Consider the following 20289-nt stretch of genomic DNA (forward strand, 5'->3'; position numbering starts at 1 on the left):
CCCAATCAGCTCATGGAACAACTCCTGGAACCAGTAAGCAACAAAAGACTCAAAAAACTGTGGCCAAGTGAACTACTCTTAAGTTAATGTATAGATACTAATTATAGATTATACAGGTGATTTCGCTGGATATCAACCTGTTCATGCCACTAGTCATTAGTATATCTAATAAGTAATCAGCACTTTAGCTTATAGAATTGTGTAATATTCTGAGTGCTAAAATTCAAAATATATTAAAAAAATTATTTGTTTTTAACGCGTATAAATACAGAGTAAACATAAAAGCATTTGGTTTTTCTTAATTGATTCACTGAAAATAGAAGTCTGTTTTCCAAAAATAACATCCGACAGATGACCACCATTCCGCTGTAGGCACTCTGTAAGTCTCTTCTTAAAGTCACTCTTTGCTCTTTGCAGCATCTCCACGGGAATTCGTTCAGCTTCTTTCCGAATTCAGTGTTTCAACTCTTGAACTGTGTGGGGTGCTGGAGCTATGAAAACTTGGGATTTCAGATAACCCGGAGAAAAAATCACATGTGGAAAGATCAGGTGACCTGGCTGGCCATATGCTGTCCCCATATCTGGAGATAACATGGTTAGGAAACAGGTTATTCACAACTGCCATGGAAGCTCATGCTGTGTGGCACATAGCCACATCTTGCTGGAAAAACGTTTCTTCCTTGACTGGAAGACGAACAAGTGCAATAACTAAGAAGCTCTCGACATGTGAACGTAACGTGGTCCAGTCACGGTTACAGCCCTTTCCCACTCATCTTCAAAGAAGTACGGGCCAATAATTCGAAACGAAGATAACGCGCACCATACTGTGACTTTGGAACTGTGAAGTGGTCTCTCTTAGATTTCTTTGGTGTCTGTGGCTGACCAATAGCGGAAATGTTGCTTGTTAGCAAACCCCGACAAATGGAAATGAGCTTCATCGCTCATAGTAAGCCGTTAACGACATCTTGGTTTTGATTAATTAGTTGCCAAAAAGTATGGCAGAAATCAACTCCGTTTTCATGATCATGTCTGTGTAGTTCATGGGTAATTTGAAAGTTATAGGGGTAGAAGTGGAGATCTGTGCGCAAAATCTGCCGAACGCTGGCTTCGGACAGCCCGAGTGACGTAGCGTGGCGACGCGCAGACCGACGTGGACTTCGTTCAATGGCTTCTCCCACTGCCGCTACATTCTCGGGTGTACGTTCTGTTTTTACGCTGCCACCCTTCTTTAGTGTAGAGCCAGTAGCCTCAACATTCTGAACCCAGGTCTTGACGGCATGGTCAGATGGAACAGCACGACTTGCGATGAATACCAAACTCTCCTCGAAATTCACGCTAAGCGTTCACGAAAATGTCACCGTTTATGTAAAATTCTTTCATAACAGAAGCACCTTGTGCTCCAGTCCACAGCTTTATTGCAACTAAAACGCTTTGAAGTAGGCTGCTGGGCGGCAGTAGTGGCATCCTCCCCACTCAAACCAATCCAGGAAAAAGCACTACTGCCAAATCGCGCAATTCATTGACACAGTCTGTATTACTCTGACATTTGATTGAGTTAAGAGTCATTTGTCCTGATATTGAAATTTGCAGTTTGTGATTACAGGACTCGATAAAATATCTCAGTCGTTTACACAACCCTTATAGTAAATTTTTCCGATCTGGTTCTCTATTGTCTGCAAATATATTTTAATTTATATTTTATAATAGATTTGTGAACTGAGAGAAAATATATTGTGGGTACAGTGTTCATGACCTAATATTATCTGGGTGATAAGACTGAGGAAGTTTAGATGGATAGGACATGCAACTCGAAAGAGATGACTAAAAGTAGGTACAAAATTTGTCTCAAAACGTCAAGGGGCAAACCACTTATGAACATAAATGTAGAGCAGAGAGTAACATCAGAACTAACTTTGGATAAACGGGATGTCAATTTGCGGACTAGACTGGACTGGCTCTGTATAGGTTAGCGTGCATCCAACTGTAGGACTTAGCGAGCATCATAACGAACTTCCGGATTCCGTAAGACTGAAGAATGTCTTCAGTCGCTAAGGAGCTTTCTTAGAATGACCCAGCACCAAGCAGTTCTTGAAGATATTGAATTACAAATTGAAGTAAGGGTTGGAGTCTTGTTATTGTGTGAGTTTCGAAGAGTGAAGGAAAGCTGGAGGTGGAGGCTAGCTTAACAAATCTATATCCAGGGTTTTCTTTATTTGCCTGAATCCCTTCTACCAGTAATGCGACAACTTACAAGTACGACCACGTCCTTTCACATCCTTTCAATTTATGACTCACAGTCTCCTCCTTCCCCCACTTCAGGAGGGCGCAACTTAACCAGTTCAGAAATTGGCACTACCTTTCATCCCAAATTAATATTGAAGTAAAGAAAGCAGTCTTCTGGGATTTGGCACCGTGTATATGTGGTTATATGTTGTGTTAACCGACGTTTCGGAGGAACGTATCGCCGGTCGGTTCTCACGGTCTCTTTGCTTGCGGATTTCTTATATTTTTCCTTCTACCCTGAAGATGGAGGCGATACGTTCCTCCGAAACGTTGGTTAACACCACATCTACACGGTGCCAAATCCCAGAAGACTGCTTTCTTCATAGTCACCGCCGTGAAAGCCTCAAATCTTACATAATATTGAAGTGTCTGTCGTCCTGTTACTAAAAGAGGTTAGTGGGTGCTCGTTGCTTCTTGTAGAACCTTGTTAGTGTAATTTGCTACGTTCGGAGGTACGTGGTAGCGTAGTTGATTGAAGCACTATGCTACAAGCCGGAAGGTCGCGGGTTCGAGTCCCGATGAAGTGGATTTCTTCAATTTACATAATCATTCCAGCCGCACTGTGGCCCTTGGTCGTCTCACACTCTAACAGAAATGAGTACCAGGAATCTGACAACCTTACTGCCATCTGTGAGCCGATTGTCTAAAGAAAATGTTTGAGCCTCAACATCTCCCACCCTGTGGGCCTTCGCTGCCTGTTATAGGAATTGCTTTACCTTTTATCACTTTTGATGAATTGGTACCATTTTCAGCCACATTCACTGTCTTGTCTTTGCTCTTTAATATTACACTGACCTCTCTGTACGAGTTCCAGCAATCGAACTGATAGTCGAAGTGAAAGTGAGTCCTCTAACGTCATTCAGTTTTATTTCTACCAGTTTTCTGGTCTAAAACTACTGTAGACCCTGCTTCAAACGAAACCTCTTAAACCAGTATAAATTGCGCATTTAAGAGGAACTAGCCCTATATAATTCATTCATTCATATTTCTGTTGCTCCCTCTGGAGCATAGGGTATTCATGAAGCGCTTTTTCACTTCAGTTTCTTAATCTTTAGACAGTGGGTAGGACTCCTTGGATATGGAATCAGCACGTCATAAGACCGCTACTTGAGCAGGAGAACACAAACAGAATAAACGTAGACAAACGTCCATGCCTCGAGTGATATTCGAAACCACGATCCCAGCGTTCCAGCAGGCGAAGAGAGTTCATGCTCCAGACCATGCGGCCACTGTGTTTGGCGCCCTACATAATGCTAGACTAGAGAGAAATAATAATTCAACTGCTCTTTCAGTATTTATTGTTTCCTGTAAAAAAGTGTTATTCCTAGAATTTATCTGAGAAGGTATATTCACATAAATGTATCTGCGCTTTCGAATTTGCCATCTTAGGTTAATTTTGATCTTGTCAAACATTAAGGAACTTCGACCATATACTATATATTTCTTACGAGTCAGTTCACATAAAGTTTCTACAGGGGAACATATTTTACCTCTACACGATCCCTCATTTGCAAACCTATAAAATTATTCTAGGCAGGCAAGTGACTTTGATTCATACAAAATTCTTGTCGTCACTCCTTCCAACACAGACAACTCTCAACAAAACAAACTTATCTTTAGGATTTCTCTTCGCTATAATTCTTTTTTTCTTTTTCATGTCGAATCTCCTCTCAAACCGTCAAACACGCTTCAAATTTATTTCCACGAAATATAAAATCGGGTCTAATTCTTTCGCTTTTGGAGTGTTTGTCTTCCAACGCGTCACGTCTGGAAGTAACGTCTTTCAGATTCCGCGTGCGAGTTGACATTTTCTTGCTACTTCTCTGATTTTATCTCTACCCTCAGGGAAGTATAAACTGCAAATGCAGGTTTCAGACTTGTGTCTTGTTCACCAATAATCTTAAGCGTTTTACTAGCCATTTTCTGCATAGGCCACACATCATAAGATAAGCCTACACCGAACTATATGAGCAGACCGAATTATTCAAGGACGTTCTCATACACGGCCTTCAGATATTTTTATAAATGATATTTTCAGGATTAATGGTGTGTGTATATATTGCCACGTGTATGAGTGACTATAGACAGGGTTTGGATTGATAATTGGATGTACTGAACACTTACAGATCGTAGCTAAAAATAATTATAGCGCTGTCGCTAATTCACACACTCTAAATTTCAGTAGAGCACAACTAAATTATTGCTCCAGTTGTCCTGCTTAATAATATCTCGGCACGGACCGCACAGAAAACATTTCCTCTCTCCATTTTCAATTGTTGCTTAGCACACCGCGCAGAAAAGCACCATTCTTCTGTTGTTTGCGGGCCACTTCTTAGCAACGGCCACTGTTCCGTCGCATATTTCGCGGTCGTTGCCCAACAACTGATCTACATTCCACAATTTATTTAAATCTTCATTTCGTTTAAGATGTTTTGAGAACACGTTAAAAAAACATAGGAATTTTTCCGTATAAAGAGAGAAAATTAGTTGATTATCAGTTTTAGAGACAAATTTTGTACCATGAAATTAGTTAGTGCAGGTATGTGACTAGTATCACAACCGCATCCAAAGTGATTGCTGTGCCTTCCAAGTTCTCATATCCAGTTGTATCCATGTTCTTTTTCCCGGGACTAAAGCGGCCCGGGTTTGAAGATGACCATTCACCTCCATGTAGTGTCGATATTAAGAACTCATAGGGCTGTAGCTGTATTCCTTCACATGTCCGCATGACGTGATGCTCATTTGAGCACAGGGTAAACTTATTTTTGCCTTCTAAGCCGTGATAAGTTGGACAGACTGCTGATCGAAAGGCTAAGGCTCGCTTGCCGGACTAATGGTTGGATTCCCTTCTTTTCTTCACAAAGAACAGCTCCTACCCCAATTATATATTGAAGGGGGTCTTTCACATTTTGCTACTGAGATCAGACTGTGTGCGGGGCCCACTCAGCCTCGAGATTATAATTGAGGAGCTATTTCAAGGAAATAGCGGCCCCGGTCTAGAAAACCGAAATTAACGGCCGTGGGGATTCGTTTCGCTGACCACGCGACACCCCCTATCTGCAAAAGTAGGCACTAGACTTCGCCGACAAGCGACTGCCGCTCGGTCTGTATAGTTCGCTTGCGGACTAAAATCACTGAGTTTGTTTTGATCACAACTGTGCTAAAGCAGCTAATCCCTTCGCCTGGAGTCGCGTTCGTCTTTGGTGTTAAGCATTAGGGAACAAATTTGTAATTTTACTTTCAATTAAATAATTTTAGCTAATGTTAGAAGTTGTTTTTGGCACAAAAGTTATAGATGGAGGTATCGGAAGAAGATCAACGTTAGGGACACGAAAGTTTGTGTCTTCTTTCCCTTCCTTTCTTTATGAATTTCCGAAGTTGTCGCATCGCTGCATATCTCTTTGTTCCCTGTTTGTCTGGTAGCATGTTGACCTACTTCATATGCATTCCTTCAGAACACATCTCTCCATCGCCACAGTACTGCAGAATTGAACCGCTCTTTGCTGTGCTGTGGCAATATTTATGATGTGAACCATAAATGTACAGAAACGGTCGCACCACAGGCAATCTTATATTTCTGCCGAAAAGAAAACAGACCAAGGCTATGCTTTTCTTTCGCTGTGTTTAGTGGAAAATTTCTCAAGGTCCCTTATTTTCTCTATATCTCTCCGTCATTGTGTTAATTGTTTCTTATTCCAGGAGGAACTGGCTGAATCAAGACTTGGAACACGTGTTCTGTTTGATGCTCTTATTTTTTATGGTAGCAGTCAACTCACATTAATTTCCCAGTCCTTAGTGTTAGTCTCACTTCAAAATTTTCCTTTCCAATTTTTGTCACTGTCACATACTCATATAGGTAGTGCCTTTGGTTTATAAATGCAAGTTAATCATAATTTGAAGTTAAATAATTCAATCCCTCTTAATATTTTATGAACTACTGAAGAGGCATTTATCCTGATATTATCGTCATGTTCTAGTGGCACGCTTTAATTCGTTGCAGCTCTGTTACTGTCTTTACCTTTCGTCTTGCAAATGTAAATGCTGACACAAGAAGAACCACTTCCGTGCTACGCATGCAGCGTCACCGGCAGTTATGATCTAGATTCATTGTTGTCTGAGCAGACAAGTGAAATAAACCTGCCCTGTTATCTCACAGTAGTTAGAGCTTATCATTAATGTTATGAGGTCTTCACGGTGGTGATTAATGCACTTCGTTTTTCTGTGCTGCTACACCGCATAGTCTTGTAGGCGTGACCGTTCCCTTCTCCTCCTCCTTACGATGTTTGTCACTCGTGACTGCTTTTTCTTTTTGCCCGACTTTACGTCACTTATTAGTTCTCTACCTGTATACCTTCCTTTCCCTGGGCTGCGGCTCACCTGAACCTCGTGTCTAGACGCCTCCGCTGGAGTTACTGCCCTTCTCCCTCTTCTCGTGGATGGCGAGAAGTTAGGCGGGAAAGGAGGAGAATTGTGGTTGTTGGTGCTGGTAGGCGGGACTTCGTTCCTGTACTACCATTAGATGTCCCGCAAGTAGGAAAAGTCGGTAGTAGCTGGATTCTGCTCTGTAATGGGTATCAATGAGTTCTTATCTGGGTTCTTACGGGCCTGGCTCGGGCAGGACAAGAAGATCCTTACGCTACAATCACGTACACCATTTCCAAGTCTTTTGCTCTTCAGTAATTATTTAATTAACTTCAGTTCGCTGAACACAACGGAAACCCTAATAGTTACACTTATTTGGATTGAACTTGTAATACACTTTCAGCGAAGTGACGTAGTTGTGTTTTTGTGTCTGATTTGGCCGAAAGTTGAATGAAAACTGTTTGAGGTAGAATGCATTGAACTATGTCACTTCTGCGTGTAAAAGTTGGCTATCTGCCAGATCTCTCTTTGTATTTTACGCGATATTAACTTAATATAAATTTACTTAATACAAAAGGTCCAGCAAATTATGATGAACGGTTACATAGGCCTCCAACAATTTTTCGGAAGAACATACTGTTTCCATCTTCAGGTTTCAAGATGGAGGTAGCAGGTTCCTCACAAATGTCACTGTCTGCCTACAAGACTGCACGATGTCACAATCTGGAGTAAATCGGAATATGATTTACACCATAAAATATACTAACGAATTGCTGCTTTTTGAAAATAACTAGTATGGAAAGGGCTATCACAGTTTCCGTCTCTAAACATCATAAACCTGTCGCTAATTTTATTAATGAATGCACGCCGGTTTGTGCAGGTGATCACGTGACGCTGGATGGCAGACGAAGAAAGGTTCGGTGAATTAGCAGAGATCAACCTGTCTCAGTATGGTGGCCGCTGGGGGCGGAGCCCAGGTGGGGGCAGCGTCAGTGTCATCAACAGCCCTCACCACCACCACAACTCCACGTCACGCTTCTCATCACAACCCCCTCACCAGCCCTCCCATCGAGCCGGCAGCTACGAGGCCGAGGACATCATGTATTCCCGGGGAGGAGGTTCGTCCCGGGGCCGTTCGGGCCTCTACTATTCACCACCCGGTACTTCATACATCATCGAGGAGTCCTCCACCGCCGCACCTACGCCGGGAAAGCACCCGCGGGGCACCTACCTAGGTTCCTCCACCACATTCAGCAAACCCCTTACGAACCACCACCATCACCATCATCATCATGTCGGTTCTAACGGAAAGAAGCGGCCCATCTCACCGGAACAGGTACTCAGATATTTTGGGGCTGGGGGCGGCGGCAGTGCGAGCAACAAGATGACACACCACGCAGGGGGTGGGAGGCGGAGCGCTGTATCCAGTCCGGCGAATAGTCCCCAGCAGCACCACCATAATCTCAACATGCACCAGGATTTGGTGGTGCGGACCGTCAACATGGTTCGGCCTCCCGAGTCTTCACATGGCTTCGGCATCTGCGTCAAGGGCGGAAAGGACTCGGGTGAGTGTCCCGAACGTCACGGAAAACTTCAATAATAAAAGCGAGGCGAAGGCATATTGAACTAAAACTTAGTCTGTATGTACGAAGCAAGTGTGAACTAAAACCCCGAACGCTTAGTAGCCTGTGGTTGTCGTGACAGTCACCAAACTCTTAATCTCATGGCAACTTGGAGTGCAAGGGCTTGTGCGAAGTCAAAGGTGACTTGTCAAGGAGGTCGGTTTATAGCCATTGCTGGCCATGACCTAGGGATCTCACTGGCTTCGATGACAACTTAGAATATACTTTTCTTGGAATCTTGAACAGTACGATTTAATTAGTAAGTTATAGAGTACGGTACTATAGATTTTTTTATAATGTTTATTGAACTATATTGCTCTACAAACTTGATGCTGAGGGATGTAAGCTACAGGTTTCTTCAGCCGATCAGAAACAGGGTTAGGGGAGGCAGGTGTACAGAGATCAGTACAAAATCTTGGAAAAGTGCAAAAAATGTAGAGGACTTGGCTTGACTTTTCTCTTCACGCGTTAATCTATTGCAGGACCGGGAACAGTACCGCAGCCCGGTATCAGTTGAGATCATAATTATACCGAGCTCGTCTTCTAGATTTGCATTCAGAAAGTACTCGGTTCGAATTCCAGTCGGAACACTGGCTGTCCTAACGAGGTTTTTCTTAGATTTCCTCACTCCCTCTAGGCAAATGCTGGGGTAGTACCTGGATTAGGCAAAGACCTTTCTTTTCGCAAATCCTATCCAATTAATCACTCAGCAGTCATTTTCTCATCTTACTCTATGCAGTCTAGATACTCATAAAATCGTGAAACGATTCACAGAGAAGGAAAAATAATTTTCTCAAGAATTTTTAAGTTATAAATTTAAATTTATATTTAAATATTGCTTCGAATGTGTGGCATTACATAATCCTCTGTGTTAGTACAGGGCTGTGGACCTTTCCGCAGGCGATGGTGTACACCAGCCCTCGCGATTTGATTATAGAAAGAAAGAAAGAAAGAAAGGAGAAAACGTAATGCCGTTATGTTTGAATCTATATTGAAATGCATTCTCATAAAATTTAGCAACCGAGTGAAACTTAAGGCTAGGGTACAATCAGTCCTCTTACCTGTAGTACCTGGTTCAAGTGAAATTTTTAGTGAACCGAAATGTCTATGTATATGTTCCGTCTCCCATAACACTTCTTCTATTCGCTGCTTATTCTTAGTCAGGCCGCGCCATAGCTCAAGCGGTTAGTCGCTGGCTTCCCACCACGGCGGCCCGGGTTCGATCCCGGGTCTGAGCAAGTGGGATTTGTGGTAAACAAAGTGGCGTTGGGGCGAGTTTTCTCCGAATACTTCGGTTTCCCCTGCCAATGTTCATTCCACCAAATTCTCCATCATCATAATCACCCGGCGCAGGTACAATAGGCCAATCAGTGGCCGCCGTGCCGAGTGGACACAATTGGACTCCGCCCCCCCACTAAGCGAATTAAAAAAAATAAAAATAATATCCTTAGTCAACTCGCATATTGATCTGGGTGCTGCACTAGTATTGACTCTTCCCTTACAGCTCCACACCACAACCTTCTGCAACAAAATTTTTAGTAAAAAGAAATAGAGATTCATTATAGTAGGTTCTGCCACTTTGTCAGAAACAAATTCTGTGGACGTTTTGTGAAAGTATTTCACCTCATTCCACCATCAGTGGTTCTGACGCTCTAAGCTTGAACATTCTTCTGCTAACAACAGAGAGAATTCCCAGTATCCTTTTTAATCTCGATACATTTGTAGGATTTGAGATTCTCAAAGAGGTGATTATGAAGACTTATATCTCTTGAATGTAACACCGTATACCCCGTTGAAAGTCAACAGATATTACAAAGCAACATACTGTCACGTGTTTTATGACTAAAGATGGCGTTCGGATTGGTAATTGGATTTATTAACCACCTACAGATCGTAACTAAAAATAAAGTAAAAAAAGTAAAGCTATCCCTGTACCAGGCCGTGAAGGCCCATAGGGTTGTGAGACGTTGAGGGTCCCACATTATCTAGACCAGCCGTGTTAAACATGCGGCATCCATAGCCACAGAGTGCGGTCCCACAACTTTTAGAGCTAATTGATATTAAAATAAATATTAAAATTTTAGTAGAAATATTTTTTGTAAAGACAATTTTCCAACAGACCAGAAGACAAGAAGTCTCACGCAGACATAAATTAGCAGGATGCAGGAAATTCAATATTTTGCTATTTCTAACATAATTTCTTGTGTAATCTCTGTTTTTACATATTGAAAAGCTGTTTGATACTTGTCAAAAATGGCATTCTCTTGCTTTTTAAAACTGTAAGATATGTGACTTTAGGTAATTATATTGAAATTATTCCTAAATAACAAATAGAATTAAATTTCCTTGTATCAAAATCTAATGTATATTTCTATTTTGATGTGCGGCCCTGGACTGTTATTTATAGGTCCGAGGTGGCCCTCTGTACAAGTTGAGTTTGACATGCTTGATCTAGACAGTCGACTCAAAGATTGCGGTAAGGTTGTCAGGCTTACGCGCCGGCCGCGCTTTACTCCCTAGGAAAATTATTTAATTAATTAATTCCTTGCACTAATTCTGTTAGAGGCTGAGTCAACCCCAGGGCCATAGTGCGGCTAGAAGGATTAGGTCAATTGAAAATAATCCAGTGACCTCATCGGGACTTGACCCCGCGACCTTCCGGCTTGTAGCATAGCCCCTCGACCAACTACGCTACTGCGTGCCCCCACAGATCGTAACTACAAATAATTATTACACTACTGCTGATTTACACAATTTACAATCACTCCACAATAATCTTCTCAGTCTGTTTCCACTATTATTCACCATCCGTTTCCTGGCAACGGATTTATAAAAGAGGAACTATAATAGTCTCACTAAATTACACACTCTCAGTATCACTGTACTACAGCACATGTAAAGTCACACACTCTCACAATCTTCTTGGCACAGTCTAATTCCTTCTACAGCTTATGGTCGCACTACTTCTCCCCTGGAACTTCGGAACTCAACTGGCCCAAGCGATTTTCCTTGTCTGTTATAAAGCTTCGGCACGGACCACGCACAGAAAACAACCCACATACTGTTGCGTGGCCCACATCATATGTAGAAACACAGCTTCCTCTATCGTTGCATGTTGGAAACTGTTTACAGAGCCGTTGCCTGGCAGTGCGTTAAAATATCTTCTCATCTTCAGGGTTGAAGAGTGAGTCATGCAAGAAACCAACATGAAACAGACATCAGTCAAAGCATCTTTTTGCGACATATTCCTCCGAAACGTTAATTGACTTTCAACGGATTACACGGCGTTTTATCCCAGAATATAGAAGTCTTCATGACCACCGTTTTGAAAACATCAAATCCTATATACCTTTTTCTTTATTTGAAAGAAATGATGGTAAAATCCATTGTTTTATTGCGAAAGTATCCTGTTATTTAAATTGGTTAGCATTTCTGGCCAGATGAGAACATTAAAAGCAAGTACGTAAAAATGCGATTGAAAAATATTATCCTCGGGCAGAACTTTTCTGTCATATAGTCGAATGAAATTTTCAGGTGCTTCTGACCTTTTGATTGAGGCATGAAGGGAGGGAGAAACAGAGCGAGCGAACAAAGAAATCAAACGTTAAAACATGCTAAGCCAGCGGCCTGGTACGTCAGTTATCCAAGATTTGAACGAAGCTCACCTGTCTGGGTGTTCATGAAAGAATTTGTAAGATTTGAGGTTTCACGGCGGTGACCATGAAGAATTTATTTATTCACATTGGGCATCAAGTTTTGTGAATCACTGTAGACAAGGGCCGTAGAATTTTGATTTTCTGGTTAGATGAGATTTTCATAAATTGGAAAGGAAATTTGAATGCCTCTAGGGCAAAGGATATAATTTTGTACAGTGACAACTTGGGAATTTGATAACATTTTGCCACGTGCTTGAAAACAGGCAGCATATGTCTGGATGGCCGGTTGCAGGAACTTCCTGATACATCCTGGCTTCAAGTCAGCATTCTTGTAAATAAAGAATGTAGGGGGTTTCAAATTTATTGAGGATATTAGTTTCAATTCTTTTTCCGGTTTCCGTGATATGATTCTTGATTTGACCCAGCTAAGGGATCAACTTCTGACGCTGCCTATGCGCTGGATCCCCACGAATGCTGGCTGATGATGAACCTATGGAACAGTGTGTCTGAAAAAATAATGTTGATCTCCACAAATGCACCCCTGAGGGTAGTTGAGTAGCTATGCAGCAAAGATCCGTTCTGTTTAAAACAGTTACGTGTGTAAATGGCGGAGAAAATTTTACGCTGCCTTTTTTACTTTCTGCCATCGGGTCATATTGTCCTTTGTTGTACTCTCCGGTTTCTGTGCTCCAGCCATCGAAAATACATTTTCATGACCAGGTATCTAATGGTTTCCAGAATGGTCATTTGTAGGTTCCTATGCAGTACTTTGTTACCGACATCCAACGTAGTTTCGATATTTGTTTTGGAATGATTGCAGGTTTGTGTTATGGATTAGGGCTGCAGTACTCCAGATCGAACTGCATATAATAAGATGGACCTTAACAAGGATTTGTGTAGTGTTCATGCAACCTTGCGATTAACCTTCGAACTTAAACTGATGGCAAAGTCTTCTATGTGCTTTCTTTAGCAGAAACAGAACACGCGATCAGAAGTGATGTTTCTGCCTCAGTTCTCCACTGTACGGTACGGTTGAAGGGTTCCTGCGTTTGGTGCATGTGTCAGACTTGCACGTTTTCGATTGGCCACGGGATTAACCACAGTTCTGGGATCTGTATAATTTACAGTATCTGTTTGGAATTACCTTTCGTTTAAACCCTGGTCCGAGACTTGTTTATCTTCGGCATGTGATCTGAAAATCGGTGTCCAGTCTCTATTCGGAGGGATTGTCGTTTATATAAATATTAAAAATATCGAATCTAGCATAATTTTATATTGGACTCCAGACTTAAATTTCTTATATGCGACATATATTATTACTGTAAAATGATTTCATCTCCAGGGTAACCTTGAATATGTTATCAGTTAGAGAAAAGAAAGTGGGGAGTATTGACAGACGCTACATTCTAGGGGAGGGGAGAACGAGCGTCCTTTTTAGAAGATTCACAGGCGTCTCCTGCTCGTTCTGGTAACAGCATTGTGAAAGTGAAGGCGTTAAAATGGTTAGAAATAGTGACTTGAGACAGTGATAGTGGCATTTTGATTTTATAAATTTCTGTTGAATTGTATTATTTGGAAAAATAATTTTGGTGACTTTGACAGTAATGGGGTTCAATTTTGATTAATTTAAGTCGGGAAGGTTGCATGAGAAGCACGCAGCAATAACTAGGAACATTGAAACCATGTCAGAATTTGCTTAAAGACGGAGGGAAAGCAAAAATAAACTGTCAGGATAGCCGACTGCAAGACCTTCCGGTTGCATACTGACTTTTAGCCAGCAGTCTGATAAATCAATAGAAAACGGGAGGTACTCTAACATATCCTCAACATATGTCCTGTTGCTTTATCAATAATATGAATTACTGATTCATCTAAATAAATAAGACTCAGTTTCAACTGCGCAGAAAACACACTGCGCCTCCATTACAGAGACAAATCGATTAATATTTTATGGGAATAAAGGCTATTTATATTTATTCTGAGAATCCTGCGAAACCCATACATGAATTCTGTGGGCAGCATACAGAGATTTTGATGTTCAAACAGATTGTGTATAGAGTAAATACTGAGCTATAAAGATTTAAAATTTTAACAAGATGAAGTTTACAGATTGCATCCTGTTATGTGTATAATATCTTACAGTTACAATTAACATTAATAACTAGGGTTATACGATCATAGATCATAGATCATAGAAGGTGCCCGATGATGACCTACATCATAGGTCGAAACATGTAGTAAGAAATCCACGCTTATATTAAATACTCGTAGCGGCCTCCGTAGTCTAGGGGTAACGTTCCCACCTCATGACTCAAGGCACGCGGGTTCAAACCCGCGTAAGATCGTGGAATTTTTAAGGGCGGAAAAATTCAGGGAACAAGTCCTCCGGGAGGGACTTTAAGCCGTGGGTCCCGTGTCGTAGATTTACGGCACGTAAAAGAACCTCGTGTCTCTAGGAGACCTCTGAGCTAAATTTGGCAAAAAGTTTCCCGCCTAAAGTAGTTCCCAATGCCTCCAGTAGATGGGGAAGTATTAGGTACCACTGCCAGAGGAGGGGGGACCTCTCTGACAGAAAGGGACTAACTATTAAATACCACTGCCAGTAGAAGGTTGGAACCTCGCTGGCAGAAAGGGGCTAATAGCGAGCACCAGTACCGGTAGGGTATGGAGACAGTAGAAATTAAAAGGGGGACGCACAATGGACCAATAACTGGTCTAAGTGCATGGGGAAACTCACCCCCTCAATACTGAATACTGAAATACTCGTAAGTAAGACACATGTAAACATCCATTTTTGTCTCCACCTGAAGATATTCCGTTTTATTGTTGTATTGAGGGTCATAACATAAATGTAAGATATTAAAAAGATGGTTTAGGATGGTGAGTGATTAATTTTAACGCAGAAGAGAGAAACTTGGGATATTTATTTTAAAAATTAGGAGCAGGAAAGCATTCTGTCTTGTAGGTTTTTCTAGTGTTCTTTATTACTTATTTGATGTAATTTCAATGCAGTTTCTTTAGTCATATGCCTGGTCCACAATTCAGTGTCCGTAACAAATACTGATAATGAGGAATGAAGGTAAGTCTAATAGAGCAGCCGTTCGATCATAGTTCATTGTTGCTATGAAAGAGCTGTGATCTGCATTATGTGACGTAACAGTTATAACCGAAAGCTAATTTATACGATACTCGAGTCGTGACGAAACAAATGCAGGATCCGTTCTGCAGCTTATGCTATGGTTAAAAATGATTCAATGCTGACAAAACGAAACTCTGCAATTTGTCTGTTTGATACTGAAACTGTTCTCATGTAAGTAGGCTAGTTCGTCAGTTCTGATGTATTTCAAACAGTGTTTTCTTTTCTTTGCTTCGGATGCTGACAGATGCCGAAGGTGAGTTGTACAGAACAATTTAATTGATTTTAATACTGATTTTAATTTACTAATTTTATTGATATTCCTGTTTTTATTATTTCTCGTACAATTATTATGTTCATTAGTTCAGCTATAGTCACTTTATTTGCTCTGTTGCACAGTAGTATTTTAAATTTATCCGTTATGTATTGTTATTCTGTAAGCAGTTTTGAAGCTACTTACACTGAACTGGAACTGAAAGTAATTACAGCCCCAACGAGCTGTGTTTGCTGGCAACATTTCTCTGAACGCACCCCATGCCGTAATATACAGTGTTGAACAAAATAACGGAAACAGTGCTGATACTGTACACATTTCTTTATTAATATGGTGTCGGACCAAGTTTAGCGTTCAATACAGCCGCAGTCCTCCTTGGAGTGGACTCGTACAAGTTCTGAATAGTCTCTAACGGAATTTTATACCATTTTTGTAGAACATCTTCAAGCTATTTTACAGATGTTGGAGGTGAGAATATGTTCCTCACTCTAGTCCCCAAAACTGACCAGAGTGTTTCAATGATATTGAAATCTGATTATTCTGCTGCCAAGGAAAGATGGCGGAGTTCACCTTCATGCTTTTCAATCCATGACTTAATAGTTCAAGCTGTATAAATGAAAGGTATTGTCGTCTAGGAAATCTGCACCGTTGTTCGGTAGAAAATAACGTCTTGAACGTGGGATGCACCTGATTGCCCAACCTGTTCGCGTACTCCCTTGCAGTAATTCGGCCATGAAGGGTAATAATTGAACAAACAGAATGCCACGACACTGCTGCCCAAAGCGTCACATTACCTCCCCTTTGTTTCACTGTTGGAATCAGGAATTCCGGGTTGTAGGCATTCTTTGGTGTTCTCCAAACATAAATTAAGGAACGGCATGAAGGACGACTCATTTGACCATATCACGAGCGCGTTTCCAGTTGTCTGATGTCCAGGTTTATGAGAGTGACGTAATCTCTTACGTGTCTGAGAATTACTTTCAGTAATCAGAGGTTTTGCAATTGCAACCCTGCCGTGGATGTTGGATCTGCGAAGCTCACGTCGGACAGTTTTGTGTAAACAGGTTGTTCCAGATGTAATATTCAGTTCTACTGTCACATTTGCTGAGGAAATTATGTGATTTTTCGAAACAGTCCTTCTCAATGTACGACAATCTCTTTCTGTTAATGCTGATTTTCGCGCACTGTTCCTCTTCTCTGATGTTGCCTTCCCACATTTCGTGTATGCCGGCATAACCTTAGGAACTGTCGCTTTCGCTACGCCTAGCAATGTGGCAGTTTTTGTCATATATGCTACACCTAAGCACGCACCAAGGATCTGTCCTCTTTCAAAATCGGACAAAGCTCCCATTTGCTGATTCTTTCACACGCTGTCACTCAACACAATCACTAATGCACTGAGGAATGTAAACAAACGGAAGAACATTCAATGGTGACAACTGAAGTTCTTTCAGTGTAGCCTACACAAACAAATTCTGTCCCTCAGTTTGTCCACCCACTGTATAATACCCTTCCACTGGTCTTTTGCTTGAGCACAGATCCATCACCGTTCTAAGATCGCGATCCATGCTTAACTTAGTTTGACAGGTGGGTTTACGTTGTTACTCTTTTCCTGTGATTTGACTGACAGCTGATCGATCGTCCTTGTTTATGTAAAAGGGAGGGAAATTGTTTGGCCCATCATGACTTGCAGAAAGGTTCACATAGAAAAGAATTATATCCAGATATCAACTGGCAAAATTTGTTCCACCACCATTGTTTACACTGAGGCAGTGACGAGAGATAGACAGTTCGTTTGTTTACATGGCAGACTTCTTACACTGGTTTCAAAATGTGTTAAGTCTGTTGTGGAATTCTGTCTCCGCCTTGTCGTGGTGGTGGGGCTTGCGTGATTCTGTGACCTGGCGAGCTATGCCGATGGTAGTTTAACTACCAGTAGGGTCACCCATGCCGGAAAGCTCAAAGGGTAGAGTCCAGACTAAGAGATATACCCTGGTCCTCCAGGTTGGAGGTTGGGCATGAGGCTAACAACCTTATCCTGTAAAAAGAATTTTGTTCAGAAACCTAACAACCAGCCTCGCGTCATCATGCGTGGGTCCATTCTAATGGCAGCACGCATTGGTTGTGGAGACTGCCTGTAGAGGCCAAAGTATGTATTATGGAATTCTAATTGTTTGCACGCAAAAAAAAATATTGTATAAGACTCCTGCGGATTTTGCGTTAAAATCGTTTACTGTTCTAATGTGAACAAATCAGATACAAAATCCGCCTGTATTTCCGTTTCTTTCCGCCGTGTCTAGTCAAGGCTAGGAGGTCACACACAGTTGAATGAATAGAGCGGTCTATTTGGTATTTTCAGCCTATATCAACATGCGTGGCCACTGTTGTTAAAGCAGCCAGAACGAAAGATGGATACTTCAGTTTAACGTGCTTGAATTTTATTTGGTAAGTGACCGGTTCGAATCTCGTTGGACCACCATACATCCCGACTAAGGTTGTCCACGGTTTTACTCAGTCCCTGCTCGCAAATGTAAGGTAGTCCATCAGTTAGATCACGATTGCTTCATAACAAATCCTCTTGTATTACGAATTACTCTGCCATAGGGCGCTAGAAGTAATGTGAAGTGTCCCTGTTCGAGGTCAGTGAAACGAACACAAGCACGTGCCCTTTTATGGCTTTATATGTTTGAATTTGCACTATGGGTGCCTTGCTCGTTGTATGTGTACCTTGTTTTGTATTGTTCATTTTATATTATAGTCTTTCCTAGTCTGTATCAATGTAATATCTACTGCCACCGGGTGAATACCCAATTGCAGTAAAAAATAATATTAATAACAATAACAATAACCACCACCACCACCTTTTGGGATTAGTCCTACTACAATGTTCCGACTACACATTTGAACTCGGAATTAATCCGTCCCTTTTTCTATGGACCACCTTTAGCTATAATCCTCTGGACATTTTCCGTTCTCAGGTTTTACAATAAAATGAACCCATTAGATCAGATCCCTTCTTTTGTCTGAAGACTGAAGCAAACCAATTTTTTCGAAGCTTTGCATATTAGTATAAAATTCAGAAGATAGATAATGTTTGCGGTATTAAAATTTTACTGTGATCTACCGTGGTACAAAAGGACTTTCAGAAAAAAAAAGGGTAATTTGTCTAACTTTTGATAAATGCAACTTTCAACCCAGATTTTAAGAGATCATTCCATAGTACTCTCATGGGGTTCTGCATCTTCATTCATTTTTTCTTCAAATTTCGCAATTTTAAGGCTACGAAATTCGCACAGAACGTTATGATAGATTGAACTAATATTCTGACAACGCCTTCGCAAGTTCTACGTTTCTGGTTCCCATTTTCCAGTACGTGTAATATGAAAGTTGTTTATAGAGCAGTGCAGTTGTTACTTTCTGCTACAACGTTTGAAGTGTGATACGAACACATAGGCGAGAGGTATGGCCCGTTTAAGAGCACGAAGAATTCCCCATAAGAACTTAATTATGACAGTAACCCAACTATTCATTCCGTTCAAAAGAGAATATTTTTAACCCCGTAATCTTTCCAACGCAGTGACCAAAAATAATGACGCCAAAGCTGTTTTCCCCTTTAGAAAAGGGACCTCAATACCCAGCGGACAAAAATTCGAGTTCGCCCCAGAGCCGCTCTGAGCCCCGTGGAGAGGGGAAGTATCTATGCCCTTGACAGGAAGCGTAGTCCTATTCCTCAATGGTGCAACGTGAATCCTAGCCATTATAATATCACACTTCCCATCTTCATACGCAATGTGTGACTGCTTGTTAGTCTATTATTCCACTATCACATTTGACCAAATTTGGCTTGATGGTAGGGTACCTCCCGGCGGAGGTTAAAAGCCCCTGAAGAAAACGTGCATGGGGTGGAATCCGAACCCACACTGGGACGGTGAGAACAAAGGGACAGTAACAGTGATGAGATCATGAAAACTATGAAAACATTCGCCAGTCTATCTAACCTCGTTGTTCCCAAAAGGCGTGTCATAAAGGAAAGGGAAAGACAAAAGATATTCCTTTTGTAGTGACAATCTCGGGATAAATTGCTCATGCGCGTTGCATCCTGGCATCCCTGAACCCAATCCCCACAGGCATTATGCTGACGTCTTTACCGTTATTTCTACCTATGTAGACCACGTGACCTTCCTTCCCTCTCCTGATGTCTCGGAAGGAAGTAGGTGTGTCTGTGCGATCTGAAGGACTACATAGTCGTGAGAGGACTGGAACTGAAATTCTGTTTCGGACTTTGTATTTCTCAAGTTATGTTTGGACAATGTCTGGCTGGCTGGTAAGGGTAAGGCTGCCCGCGGTCGCAACGGAATATTTTTTATTCCAGTGCAGTTTCGACCGTGTTGATTTTATTATTATTATTATTATTATTATTATTATTATTATTATTATGCTGAATGTTGGTGTAACCTGTTCGATGGCTTATTGAGGCTGGTGCAAATGGGCAGTTTAGTTTTCTATTTGTTACGACTGTCCATAACATGCGATTACGTGGGCAATCGCTAATTTGGGTTGTAGTGCCTCGCTCTTTTGGGGGTTTTATGCCTTGCTTATTTATTTCTGTATACTGTGTGTGAGTTTCATATTTGTTATTTTGGCTATTGAATGTTGTTGTTGTTTGTTTGTTTTGAAGGCCTGCATATGCGAAGGGGGACCCAAAAATAACCGGAACCGACCTGTTGCGCGCGCATGCTTTGTAGTTACGAGTTGTGCTGCTAGGTGGTGTTAGCTGGGGGTATCCCGCGACTGTTAGTGAGCTGGCGTCAGTCCGAGTTAAGTGGTTTGTCTCTGGTGCTCTGTTGTGTGCGTTCCTGTTTCAACCCTTTGGCGATTAGTGAGATGGCCGACCAGAAGGAACAAAGAGAGTGCGTGAAATTTTGCTTTCTGTTAGGGAAAACTGCAGCCGAGACT

At 41.5% G+C, this 20289-nt stretch overlaps 1 protein-coding gene across 1 annotated transcript in view; it reads left to right on the forward strand.

Annotated features, from left to right (window-relative positions):
* LOC111867260 (whirlin) overlaps window positions 1–20289 on the forward strand; it is a gene marked incomplete at its 3' end in the record, with an annotated part of 129334 nt that overhangs the window by 456 nt on the left and 108589 nt on the right. Inside the window, 2 exon segments of the mRNA XM_023856943.2 lie at window positions 7526–8210; window positions 15307–15315. Of these exon segments, the coding sequence (XP_023712711.2) occupies window positions 7544–8210; window positions 15307–15315 (676 nt within the window).

Source organism: Cryptotermes secundus, unplaced genomic scaffold (genome assembly GCF_002891405.2).
Source record: "Cryptotermes secundus unplaced genomic scaffold, Csec_1.0 scaffold1326, whole genome shotgun sequence".
Classification (NCBI taxonomy): Eukaryota; Metazoa; Arthropoda; class Insecta; order Blattodea; family Kalotermitidae; genus Cryptotermes; species Cryptotermes secundus.